Source organism: Podarcis bocagei (genome assembly GCF_964188305.1).
Source record: "Podarcis bocagei genome assembly, chromosome: 6".
Classification (NCBI taxonomy): Eukaryota; Metazoa; Chordata; class Lepidosauria; order Squamata; family Lacertidae; genus Podarcis; species Podarcis bocagei.
In genome coordinates, this window is record NC_138130.1 from 81,746,715 (window position 1) to 81,760,410 (window position 13,696).

The 13,696-nt window shown below is 43.3% G+C and overlaps 1 protein-coding gene across 8 annotated transcripts in view; it reads left to right on the top strand.

The window, feature by feature from the left end:
- Window positions 1-13,696, top strand: part of FLT1 (fms related receptor tyrosine kinase 1) — a 139,258-nt gene that overhangs the window by 92,771 nt on the left and 32,791 nt on the right. For all 8 annotated transcript variants that reach the window (XR_014009070.1, XM_081197868.1, XM_081197867.1 and 5 more), the window contains 2 exons: window positions 1,178-1,324; window positions 4,556-4,687. Coding sequence is in view for 7 of the 8 variants with exons in the window: in XM_081197868.1 (XP_081053994.1) it covers window positions 1,178-1,324; window positions 4,556-4,687 (279 nt within the window). In the remaining variant the exon portion in view is untranslated. The remainder of the gene's footprint in view (window positions 1-1,177; window positions 1,325-4,555; window positions 4,688-13,696) is intronic.

Below are 13,696 nucleotides of genomic sequence, written 5' to 3' on the forward strand. Positions count from 1 at the left end.
ACCATATTATGCAGAGATAACACTGAAAACAATTTGATTCTATACTTGGTTCATGTGTGGAATTAAGGCACTTGAATTATATGCCTAAATGTACTGGGCAGCCTATTATTAAAACACATTTAGTAACCAGATGTTACTAAAAGGGATGAAAAATGGTAAAGCTACTCTGAGAGGTGCACAAGCTGCAGAATTTACAAAGCTCAATAAACAACCTCTCCAGTCCACTGAAGGCTTCAGATTGACCTGTTGCCATGTTATAATGTTATAATGTTGTTTTTTTGTTGGCTATTTGATATTGAACTAACCAAAGGCCTCTCACCCCAGGCCTGCTTGTACTGTTTAGTTTTCAAGTATGGCTGTCATTATTATATTATATTATATTATATTATATTATATTATATTATATTATATTACATTACATTATAGCTTATGCAATTTATTTAAATGTTTCCCTCCACAAGACTCCTGGGAACTGTAGTTTTGTTAAGGGTACTTGGAATTATAACTCTGAGAGTGTAAACTACAGTTGTCAGGGTTCTATGGAAGAAGTAATGTGCTTTAAACATGCTTTAAATGTATGGTGTGTATGCAGTCTAAATAATAATAATCCAAACCACATTCACAATACAGACAGACAGTACTCTATTGTGCTTCTAGTAGAGCAACCCTTTGGGTTGATGATGCTAGCAAATACTTCCAAAATTGTAACACATTTTAAACTGGAAAGAAAAGCCTGCATTCTTCTTTGTAGAGAAGTCGCCTCAAATTTTGAATAAAAGCACCAACCAGCTTGGCTGATTTGTATTGTGCTGCCTCTTGTTAGTAGTGATTGATTAGGGAGTGATACTGTCTACAGAACCAAGGTCTATTCAGGATATTATTTTCCATGTACCCAGAGAAACAACATGGACAAATTCAACAGGCACCATTTGATCTATTTTGAAACTCTCATTCTCTTGAGCTACTGCAGCAGCTGCTTAGATGTATACTGTGCATGCATATATATATATATATATATATATATATATATATATATATATATATAACAGAAATAAGTATCAAACAGCTAAAAAGGCTATAGCTTGTATACGGCAAGCATTTATTTTTTTTAGTTTTTTTAAAGGAGGAGGTCACAGCTCTAGAAACATGCTAACTGATGTGTCAATGTGTTTTGTAGCTCAGGAAGCACCGTACCTGCTGAGGAACCTCACTGATCAGGTTGTCAACAGCAGTCACTCTGTTAGTCTGGAGTGCCTTGTTCATGGTGTGCCAGAACCTCAGATATCCTGGTTCAAAAACAACGCACAGCTACAGCAAGAGCCAGGTGAGTGCAGTACTCGCCATAATTTATTCCTAGATGACACAGTAACATGGGGCCTGCTTTGCAATTCACATCTCTAGGCTTATCCACTCTTAGAACTAGATGGCCGTTGCTCCTCACAGCAACCTGAGTGGCTTTGCGAGTGATAACCACTGGTTAGACAGATGCTGCATTTATTCCTGTTTGGACCACTGGTAGTTCATTTCAACAACGGAGTCAGCCAAAATATTTTGGTGCTTATGCAGAATATCCAAATTGCACTCTTATACAGGCCCAAGCTAAAAGTACAATGGACTGAGTACAGACCATTTGATGCTCCTTGACTGCATCCAAAATAAGCCATCTGAATCATCTGCTTCCCTCTTCCTCCTGGCAGATCCAGCTTTGATCAGCGCAGTGACAATAGCACCAAGCCAGCCATCGCTGTTCCAAATGCCATGCTATACATCTTGTTTGTTTTTATATGGCAGATTTTTTTTAAAATCCCACCCTTCAAAGAACATTTTCCAGGGTGGCTTGCAGAGAACAAGTTATGAGCAACTTCCTCATGCACTTCCTGTGTTGGCACCCTGCAATCACTGGAAGACCTGCCATCTGGAAGTGCCTTAAATGTACTTCAAGAATGCTTAGATCTAATGTGTTCTTGGCAGGCAAGTGTCCAAAGACCCTCCCAATAAAAGAAACCTGACCGCCAGCATATAAAAGAAACTCGACTGCCTCCGTAAGTCTGACAGTTATCCTCAAGCATACTGCTTGAGGGGCACCACATTGCCTCCCCCTGCCTATAACACTGTGCCAGAGTTTGGAGACCGATCTACTCACTAGAAAGTATAATTTGACATTGAAAAATGTGGAGTATTGCTAGACTGAAGGCTCACCCTCCCCAGCCAGAAAATCCCTCCTCATGGAGAACTAGTATCTCAGTGACAAGCATTATAGCCTGTATTTTCCCTCAGATGCAAGTTTTCTATGAACAGGGTTTTGTTTTTGTTTTGTTGATTTTTTTACTGAGGGGGGGAAATCCCCACTTAACACTGAAGTGTACAGTCCAAAAATTTCTGGGCATGACCAAAGACTGCATCCCTGTCATTTATTTTATTTAAAATATTTCTAGACTGCCTGTCATCCAATAAATATAAGAATTATTATTTTTATAGTTCAAATACAGTAAGACAGCAACCATAAAGAAGGGGGATAGAGGTTTTTAAACAGATGAACTACTACCAGGGACACAGATTTCCTGCACTGGCAGAGGGTTGGATTAGATAACCATTGAGGTTCCAGCTCTATGATACTATATTCACTTCTCAAGCTTAGAATACTTTATCAGCAGCATTTCAAACTATTATGTCGACAATATATCATTATTATTTGTAGACTATCAGCAATGTGCATTTGGCTTTATATTGGTTTATTTATGGAAACAAACAGTAAGAGCAACATGTATTATGGAGAGTGTGTTTGCTACTGCTTTGTAAAACATCCTCATACTATAAATGACAGCCATGTCTGTCTTGCAATTACATTATGATTATGGCCTACGTTGAGGAAAGAGGAGAAAGCAGCAACATCTGGAAGAGTATTCTCATAGCATATTTCCTCCATGATGACCAGTGCCACACACCCCCACACCTATTTTTAGCTATTTAATAGCGTAAGCAACTCCTTAAGGTCAGTCTCCCCATACAAGAACATTTACAATTGTACCATTCTCCCACCCCATTTTCCCAGGCAGTGAGAAGCTCCGGGGGGAGCCACTACAAGGTCAGTTTCCTGGTGGGGGAAAGAGTTCAGTGTCTTGCGCCATGTGTGTAAAATCTATTTATTTACTAAATTCGTTGGGCAGGAAAGGAACAGCCTCAGACGCACCCATACAGAGAGTGTGCTGATCGCAAAGTAGCTGCTGCTTGCTCAAAGGAAACAACGTAGGCTGAGATTCCAGTTGCAAAATCTCAGGGCTCTTCTAGACCAACGTTTCCCAACTGGGGGGGGCATATGGCCCCTTGGGGGCCCCCATGATGTTCAAAGGGGGCCACAGGTGAAAATTGTGTAAATGGAGGGCCACGGCACAAGACTAGGGCACCACAGAGGGAAGTGAAAAGTGAATTTAAAAATCCTGATTGGCTGGCTATCGGCTTGGCCAATCAAAAGAGGGTTAAGGGCTGGCCGACCAGAGCCTAGTGCTCCACGTGTGTTTTCTTGGAGCAGTCCTGGTTTGTTTCTGGCAGGAGAGGGCGATCGCTGAGGCTCCTGTTTTGACCAGTATAGCCCGCGATCCAGAACCCCCAGCTTAGGTAAGTGCAGTGGCAGGGTGACAATGGGTAGGGCTGTGAGAGCTGGAGCTGCTTGTTGCTGCTGCCAGTGCTGCTGCCAATGCTGGGCCCAGCCTGGGCCTGACTCTGCAAAGCGCAGGGTGCAATCCATCCCAGCGCCTAGTGGAGCGGGGCCGTTTGGTGCTGCAGAGCGGCTCAGAGCCCCTTGGCAGCATCAGGCAGCGTCAACCCAGCTCCACAAGGCACAGGGTGCAATCTAGACCAATGTTTCTCAACATTTTTTTGACCGTGGCCCCCTTCTGACCTTGCTTCCTTCCTGTGGCCCCACTGTCTTACTGGTAGAAAGGTCATCTTTCTAGTCCAACCCCCTGCAACGTAGGTAACTCAGCTAAAGCATCCGTGACAGATGGCTATCCAACCTCTGCTGAGAAAACTCTAAGGAAGGAGAGTCCACAACCTCCTGAGGAAGATCCATCTTCCATGTATTATAGAAAGTAAACAACATTTATTTTACCCCAGTTATCTGACACAGAGGGGGAAACCTACAGATACAGTCCAAAAGGTGCACAGGGAGTTCTGTATATATGGGAGAATATTACAAAGCAAGTGGTCCTCACTAACCTGGTGCAGACTGGAAGCATCCTCAGACTTCTGTCTCCTTTCTTAACTACCTTCCATTTTTCTTCAGCCTCCCCCCACCTCAAAGCAGGTGAGTGTATCACCAGTCACCACCCACCAGAAGCTTTCAAGCCATTAACTTCCAAGTTATTACTGCCCATGAAATAAACCTCTTTCATTTCTAACTATAGAAAAAGGCTAGAAAGCAGGTAATATCACAAGAGAATGCTTGGAATATGCTTTCTTTTTGGGTTGCTTCCTACAGAAGATGATTCTGTTACACAGACAACCCTCCCTCTTTGTGCACTATTATAATTCATTTCAAATACTCCTCACTCCACAGGTATAATGTTAGGGCCAGGAAGCCAGAGTCTACTGATTGAAAGAGTGCAAGAGGATGATGCTGGACACTACCAATGTGTTGCTACCAACCTAAAAGGAACAGTGGAGAGTTCAGCTTACATCACCATACAAGGTAAAGCATTGCATGTGTCTTATTTGATTTGTTTTTCCTCTTTGATCTGCTCAGAAGTCCCCATTGATTTTCATGGAGGAGAACTTGCTCTTCCTGGAGGAACAGGTAAAGTGGCTTGTTGACTGTCTGCACTATTTTTCAAACAAAGCCTTAACTAAAGGAAATGCACTAGGTCACAAAGGAAGCCAAAGGGAAATGCTAGATCAGAATGTGTTTATACTGACCTGAAAATAAGCTTTGCTGCAACCCAACAAATGTAGGGTCAGGGTAGAAGGAGGGTGAGTATATTTAGCCTCCTTCAAGACGTCGATCTGTTTCATTTCCTGTTCCAGTCTGCTAGAGGCCAGGATGAGATATATTTGTCATTTTTGTGTCTTTGATTTCAGCGTAGACTGAGCTGTCTGATCCAGCTTAAGGTTTGCCCAATTGATGGTACATTTAAGAGTTATTTTGCTCTTGTCTTAATGGTATTTAACTCTTTTTTTAAAAAATCCTGCTGAGTTTTCATCTTCAATAACATATTGTACCAGTAAATCTTACAGTCTAACTGTGTGCTCCAGTTACAGTGAGATCTCTCTCTTCCTCTAAATATTTGGGCTACACTATTGAGCAACAGTGGCTAAAGAACCCAGATAGTCCCTCGGATTTCCACCAAGGTTCTAACTCAGGCATAGGGAACCGGTGTTGCTTCCCCTCAGAGGTTTATCAATCTTATCAGTCCCAGGCAGGATGGCCTTATCAGGGATTATGGGAGTTGCACACTAACAATATTGGAGTGAGTGGACAAAACAGGCTTCTCATCCCTGTTTTAAGGATGCAGTTTACATGCTACTCATTGATGAAAGGTAGGTGTTCCCTGTCCAGAAGGTACTTCCAACAAAATTAAAGATCTACAGTATTAACCATGCTATTTTATGGGAAACAATTCATAACCGGAAAAAATTAATAAAACAAAACAAATGTGTAATGTGCCTTTCATAGAATCATAGAATTGTTGAGTTGGGGACCCTTCCAACTCTACAATATTCTAGGATTCTATGGAAGGTACATTACACATTTTAGGAAGCATGAGGCCATTCCTGAAAACGACCATTCTATGTATAATTTTACCATTCTAAAACACATAATAAAACTTACCTTATTTCCTGACCACATCCAATTTTCTATTTTCATGTCCCTGCCAACAGCAACCCATGGTGTAGGAATAGAGAAATGCAAAGGTGGTGGTGTCAGGAGGACACAGGGTACGTTTTACTATGTGTTACAGCAGGTGAAAAGGGGAGGAGTTGGTGGCAGCCCTGTAAAGTGATGGGCAAAGGCTCCTCAACTCAATTTGGCATCAGTTTGAGCCCCTGATAAGAGCTCTGCCCTGGGAACACCCCAATTTCTTTTCTATTAATATTTTTAATTGAATGTTATCAGGTTATATCAGCACAACCCTATCAACAAAAAGTCAAACTAAAGAACAAAAAAAGACTGGAAGAGGGTGGAGGGGATGGGTCGGCATGGGCATGGCCAAGGGGGGGCAGGGAGGAGCAGCCGTCCCCCTAAATCAATAAAGATACATAGCAAACTGAGGTTCTCTCCTCCTAACAAAAGGCCTGCTTCCCTGAGCAAAAGACCTGCCCCCCAACAAAAATCCTGGCTACGCCCATGTAGGTCAGTGTTCATAGGTTTTACTTCTTCCAGGAGTGTTCAGTTTATTATTTATTATTATTGGTAATCATCAACATTTCGAGTCCACACTTCACTGGAAGATGGCAGAGTAGTGTACAACAAAGTACAATGTATTTGACTGTGAGACCAGTGCCTGCACAATTCACACAGGAGTAATCCCAGTAGTTTCAGGGAAATTACATCAGTGGGTTGTCCCTATGTTTGACAGATTTGAAAAACAGTTTGTGATTCAAGCAGGAAGGAAACTGTCTGCCCTCCTTATTTCCTTTACAAATTATTTAGTCTCTCTGCTGATAGAACTAGGTGCTATTTTTGTATCAAGAAGAGATGAATGAAGAGTAGGACTCAGTTGAACTTTTTATAACCTCACTTACCTGGAAATAGGCCTTGTTGAATTCAATGGGACTTACATTTGAGTAGAAGATTGCACTGTGAACACCCTTGTCTAGCAATTATCTTAGGAGGCGGTATAATTGCTGTTACACATGTTAATATATTTTGTAAAGTTATTAACCATTTTCCCATTAAAGTAAGTTTTCAAATAAATTTAAACGAGATTTTAAAAACATACACAATAAAATCACAAAAATATTACAATTATACAACTGAACAGTAGCAAAATGGTTCATTTAGCAACCACACAAAGGTCTTGTGCGTAGCAATATTTTCATCCAGAAGTGTAAAGGAAGCAAGACATTGCTCAATGGATCTTCAGAGATAGGGAATTCCATTTGTCATCCTGGAAAAATGTTACAAATGGGGTGCCTCAGGGTTCTGTCCTGGGCTCACTGTTGTTCAACACCTTTATAAACTTTCTCAAAAGTAAGTCATGCCAGACCAATCTGATTTCTTTTTTTTGATGGAATTACAAACTTGGTGGATCAGGGAAATGCTGTGGACATAGTGTATCTTGATTTCAGCAAGGCTTTTGACAAAGTCCCCAATTATATTCTCGCAAGGAAGCTGGTAAAATGTGGGCTGAATGAGGTAACTGGTTCTACACTTGGGCAGAAAGAACTAGCTGCACAAATGTAAGATGGAGGACACTCAGGTTACCAGTAGTACATGTGAAAAGGATCTAAGGCTCTTTGTAGACCACAAGTTTAACATGAGTCAACAGTGTGATGCAGCAACAAAAAGCTAATACTATTCTCCGCTGTGGGTAAAACCTCAGTGCCTAGGACTTGCTGATCGTATGGTCGGTGGTTCGAATCCCCACGGCGGGGTGAGCTCCCGTCGTTCAGTCCCAGCTCCTGCCCACCTAGCAGTTTGAAAGCGCTCTTAAGTGCAAGTAGATAAATAGGGACCGCTTTATAGCGGGAAGGTAAACGGCGTTTCCATGTGCTGCGCTGGTGCTGGCTTGCCAGCTGCAGCTTCGTCACGCTGGCCACGTGACCCGGAAGTGTCTTCAGATGGCGCCGGCTCACGGCCTCTAGAGCGAGATGAGCACGCAACCCTAGAGTCGGACATGACTGGCCCGTATGGGCAGGGGTACCTTTACCTTTACCTTATTCTTGACTGTATCAACAGGAGTATAGTGTCCCAATCAAATGAAGTAATAGTACCACACTATTCTTCCTTGGTCAGATTCCACCTGGAGTACTGTGTCCAGCTCTGGACACCACAGCTTAGGAAGGATATTGACAAGCTGGAACATGTGCAGAAGAGGGCGATCAGGATGATAACAGGCCTGGAAACTAAGCCTTATGAGGAGCGGTTGTGGGAATTGGGTATGTTTAGCCTGGAAAAGAGGAGACTGAGAGGAGATATGAAAGCCATCTTCCACTATCTCAAGGGTTGTCAAATGGAAGATGGAATAAGCTTGTTTTCTTCTGCTCCACAGGATAGGGCCTGAACCAATGGGTTCAAATTACAAGAAAGGAGATTCCAACTAAACCTTAGGAAGAACTTTCTGATGGTAAGAGGTGCTAGAGAGTGGAACAGACTCCCATGAGTCTATCTCCTTCCTTGGAGATTTTTAAGCAGAGGTTGGATGGCCATCTGTCATGTATGCTTTAGTTGTGATTCTTGAATTCCAGGGTCTTGGACTAGATCACCCTTGGAATCCCTTCCGACTCTACAATTCTATGATTCTTACTTGCCTAGGTTGGAGATATATGTGTACATGTGTAGAAGCCTCTGACTTTTATGTGGGTGGAATGTAGCTCACTGTAGAAAGGTAAGAGTCTCATCCATGCAACCCAAGTAACCTTAGGCAACCCAATTGATTTCATAAATTGGCACCTTGTTATGCAAATTGACTTGAACATTTCAAAATGGATTGTGAAACTCACTGCAGAGGAAGCTCAGGAAACTGAAAGAACAACATTATGAAATGGAAACTGTAGCAAACTGGTAGGTGTTCAATATGATTCCTCATCTTCATTTCCTTTCTATAACGCTTTACCTTTTTAAGAAAAAAAATCTCAAAGTGGCTTACAACCTACATTAAAGCGTCAAATAAAACAATTCAGAATAACACACATAATTTACAGGAAACTAAAATATTATGTTAAAGATTTCAAAATAAAACATTACAAAAGGTCAACTACAGAATGCACATTTAACACAGCAAAGTTTTTTAAAAAACTTAAACATTTCAAAAGAAAACATTATTAAAGGAAGTCCAATATAAAATGCACATTAAAAACAGCATAAGTAGCAGACAATTTTTTTTTTACCATAAGCGTAGAAGACATCAAGAGTCAGGGCCAGATCAAGTAGTACCTCCCAGCTGCAATCTTGATCTCAAGAAAGCTGAATGAACAGTCATGTTACTATCAGATTACATCCCAAGTCTAGTCCAAATCTGGTTTAAAGGTAAAGAATGATAAGAAGGGAGAGAGAGCAAGGGCCCTGGAAGTTGCCCATCAAGGCTTTGCACCTGGATAGCAGACCGAACAGGCACACAGGTCATCTATAGTGAGGAGTATTGTATTTCTATTTAAATTATAGTATATTGTTTCTACATTTACATAGACTTACAGAATGTTATGTAAATCTGTATCTCTTTCCCTTGGTGATGCTTTTTTGTGATGTGTTAGCAGCCTCCCTATTAGATGCTTGTGATTTATATGGAACAATAGGCTGGCTCAGAAAAAGGCTATTTGTTTACATGGCTGGGAATTAATGTCGGCTGCTACCTCCCTTAATAAACACTCAGGAATTATTATTTTCCTGCTCTTTATGAGAGGAAAATGGGATTTAATTTAAATATCTGGCAACAAATAAGGCTCAAGTTATTACTTTGCCGAGATCCTGCCTTGGAGATGTAGCTACTAAAAGCTGAAAGATATCCAGAATGTGAGCAGTGGTTTGAAGACTCGCTTAAAAACAAGCATCACAGGCCTTCAGGCTAGCCAAGGACCCCACAAGGAAGACATTAATCATCCCTCTTTCCTCTGCCAAGACTGATTCTGAGCTGGGATGCCTGAGCAGCAAGAAGAGAACCTGGGAAATCATGTTCCAAACTAGTTCTGCCAGCCATTTCTTCCTTGCTGCATGCTCTTATTAAGTCCTAAAGTGGAATGACATTTGAAGAGAAACTTGGAGTAAGAGGCATGGAAGGAGTTTTTACAGAAGTATTTTTAGGACACAAGCTGAAACTTGTGTTTTGCTTGTAAGAACTGAAGCTGTATTTTGTTTCAGAAATATTTATGGTGATTGCAGGAAATGCATGGAGGGAATATTTTGATGCTAATATTCCGGTGCAGCGTGTTCATTGGCTTCTAATATTTTCCAGATTTAGGCTCCTTTGGTTGTTTGAGCTGATCCATTCCCCTTCACCGTATTTCCTTCATATATTGATCCGTATGTTTTCCTGAGATGTTTTCAGGCTTTAACCACGCAGAACCTCTTAGGAAAGGGCTGCTGTTGTTTTTGAGATGGGCAGATCTCACCCACACTTCCGCTTTTCCTGTGCCTAGAAAGGATGGGTCCGAGCGGTTTTCTGCCCCCAAGCCACCAGGGATGATTCCATTATCTTACCAAAACCCTCAAATCATTTGAGTGTCAGTCATGCAAGTACAGCAAATTGATAATATTTCAAGGTCAAACCAAAAGACATAGCAGTGCAGATTGAGAGAAAAATGAACTACCGTATTTTTCGCCCTATAGGACGCACTTTTTCCCCTCCAAAAATGAAGGGGAAATGTGTGTGCGTCCTATGGGGCGAATGCAGGCTTTCACTGAAGCCTGGAGAGTGAGAGGGGTCGGTGCGCACCGACCCCTCTCACTCTCCAGGCTTCAGGAGAGCCCCAGCGCCAGCCCCACAAGGTCGGGGGACAGAGGGAGGCGGAACGCCGCCATCCCGCTGTCTCCCGAAGTGGTTTGGATGCTGACGGCGGGGAGACCCCGCCGCCAGCCCCGCAAGCTCCGGGGACAGCGGGGAGGCGCAGCGCGTCTCCCCGCTGTCCCCGGACCTAATCTGAAGGTGGGCGGCAGGGAGAAGAGCGCTTCTCCCCGCTGCCTGCCCCACAAGCTCCGGGGACAGCTGGGAGATGCAGCGCGTTTCCCCGCTGTCCCCGGACCTGATCTCACGGCGGGCGGCGGGGAGAAGAGCGCTTCTCCCCGCTGCCTGCCCCACAAGCTCCGGGGACAGCAGGGAGACGCAGCGCGTCTTCCCGCTGTCCCCGGACCTGATCTTAAGGTGGGCAGCAGGGAGAAGAGCGCTTCTCCCGCTGCCTGCCCCACAAGCTCCAGGGACAGCTGGGAGACGCAGCACGTCTTCCCGCTGTCCCCGGACCTGATCTCAAGGCGGGCGACGGGGAGAAGAGCGCTTCTCCCCGCTGCCTGCCCCACAAGCGCCTGGGGGGAAAATAATTTTTTCCCCCTTTATTTCCCCCCCAAAAAACTTGATGCGTCCTATGGGCCGGTGCGTCCTATGGGGCGAAAAATACGGTATTTTAAAGAAATTCAGAGAAAAGAAGGTAGTTAAAAATCTGTCTGAAAAACATAAAAACAAAAAGTTAAGATTTATTGATGTAATGAACTGGCTAGACACAGAGGAATGGTGGGAGGCACCAGAGGGGGAACCCTGATGGAAGAAGACTCAGAGCCCAAAGATTGGTGGTGGGAAAATGATGAGTGGTCAGAAGGAGAAGATGGAGAATACTCAGAGGAGGAAGTGTTGGAAACTGAAGAGTGAGCATGAAGAGTCTGTGGCAGAGAGAAGCCCAGAATAAGAATCAGAAGTGGTGGCAGGAGAGAAGGGAGGCTAAGAGGCAGAGATGAGTCAGACTGGTGAAGAAGCCAGGATGTCTTCCCATCCTGCTGTGACAAGCTCCTCTGCCCCCAGTCTCCCAGGACCAGGAGAGGTATGAAGTGGGAGAAGCAAAGACAGACACGCTGCTGTAGCCTCTGATTGCTTGGGGAGGACCCAGGAGAGGAGGAGACTTAGACAACTATGGGAAGACGGGGACCCTCAGTCTCCACAAGTGCCTTGGAGGGGGGAGACCTACCAAGAAGAGTTGCTGTGCTCGTTAGGCCTGGCACTCCTGAGCAGACCTTGTTTCTTCTGATAAATTGTTAACTTCACTTACTTTGTGTGATTTATTGCTGGCTGGCTCCATGACACTCAAATGTATTTCTACTCTGCTTGACTGATAATAAGATACCTGGTAGGAATGTCATGTTATTCAAAGAGTCTTTCTCTTTTAAGTTACTTCAAAGGATTTAAATGGTGGGCTCAGACGGGAGTGGAAGATGGCTGAAATCCATTGCTCCTAAGCACATTAGTCCAAGAACAAAGAAGCAGGAAGAAAACAGGAAACATGGTCAGCCAGTTCTAAATGGGAGTGGGAGCTCGCTTGAATTTCCGGGGTCCTGCCTTTAACAGAGCAAAGCAGTCTGGTAGGAAGAAAGGATGGCCAAACCCTACTGAGCATTGGGCTGATCCGTATCTAACATGCTAGACAATGCCAGGCTTTATAGCAGCCAATCAGAAAATCTGACCTCTCTAAGCCTCATGCAAAGGAAGGAAAATTTTGGACTAAGCTCTCTCAAGTGTTGAACGATTAATTAGTCTGAGGACAGATATAGTGATGCTTCACACCCTATGGGGCAGCCTGACAGGAATTAGGAAATTCCTTTCAAGTGTTTACGGGCCACTCAGGCTGTCAAGCAGCTACATCTGGGGAGGAAGTGGGAGGGAAGTAAGGAGGCTTCTGTTGTGGTGTAATGACAGTCACTGATTCCATATTGGAGTCTGCACCGTAAGCCTTGCAGCAAAAAGAAAAGGGGAACATTTTTCCTTTTCAAAAATGGAAACTGGTATGGTTATGCTGTCCAGCCTTAGAAATCTGGCCAGCTTAAGCCACCCTTGCCCCAGGAAGTGCAGTGAAATGGTCTTGCAAATGGACCTTGAACATTGGTTGGGAGTGGATGTGGTCATCAGAATGGATCTTGAGTGATAGTAAGATATAATGTAATCAATTGCTGATTAGATATATCGAAACAGGTGAGAGGCACATACTTGTAAATGACTGGCTAGCACAGGGGTCTGTGATTACATCTTCATTTGATGATTAATATTCATTGTTTTAATAACAATGAGATGCATAGCTAAAACAGGTGACAGGCACCTACTTTTCTGTGTTTGCTCTGAACCTTGCAAAAGGGAGAGAATGGTTTGGAAAAGAAAAGAATTGTCAGAGTCTGGGAACCAGTCCAGGGAGTTTCCCCCCCCTGGGCATCTACAATCCCTCAACTATTCCTTTGGTATATCCAAGGTATACCCTGTGGATGATCTACAATGTAAAAGAGTTTTCAAGTTTGTTTTGATGCCATGTGAATGACTGCACAAAAGACTTAGTATCTGTGCATGTAGTTGTCTTAGAAGACAAACAAAACTTTATGTTTGGTAACTGTTTTTAAAATTTTCCAATAAATTTGTAAAACAAACAAGCTGGCTGTGTATGCTATATCTTTAAAACACACCCTAACAACACACACACACCCACTCACCCAAAATCTTGGGAACAGTAGTTTGTTATGGGTGCTGAGAATGGTAGTTCTGATGGGGTAAGCTACAGTTCCCAGGGTTCTTTGGGGGTGCTTTGAATGTGCTTTATAGTTATAGTGTATATACAGGCAATGTTAAGAGAAAGCCAAGTGAAAAAACTATGTGATCAGCTCCTGTGGTTGGATCTTTTAAATGTTATCCCAGCGACACAGGATTTGCTCACAGAATAGAGGCCTTCACATGGCTCAGGTCACATTTCAAAGGCCCCATGTTGTTATAATACCCAATGGAAATTGGTTGTGTGTATGGTTCAAGAAGTCTTCCCAGACTATCGCTCTCCCAAATGCAACACCAGTTACTAGTGCAGCAAA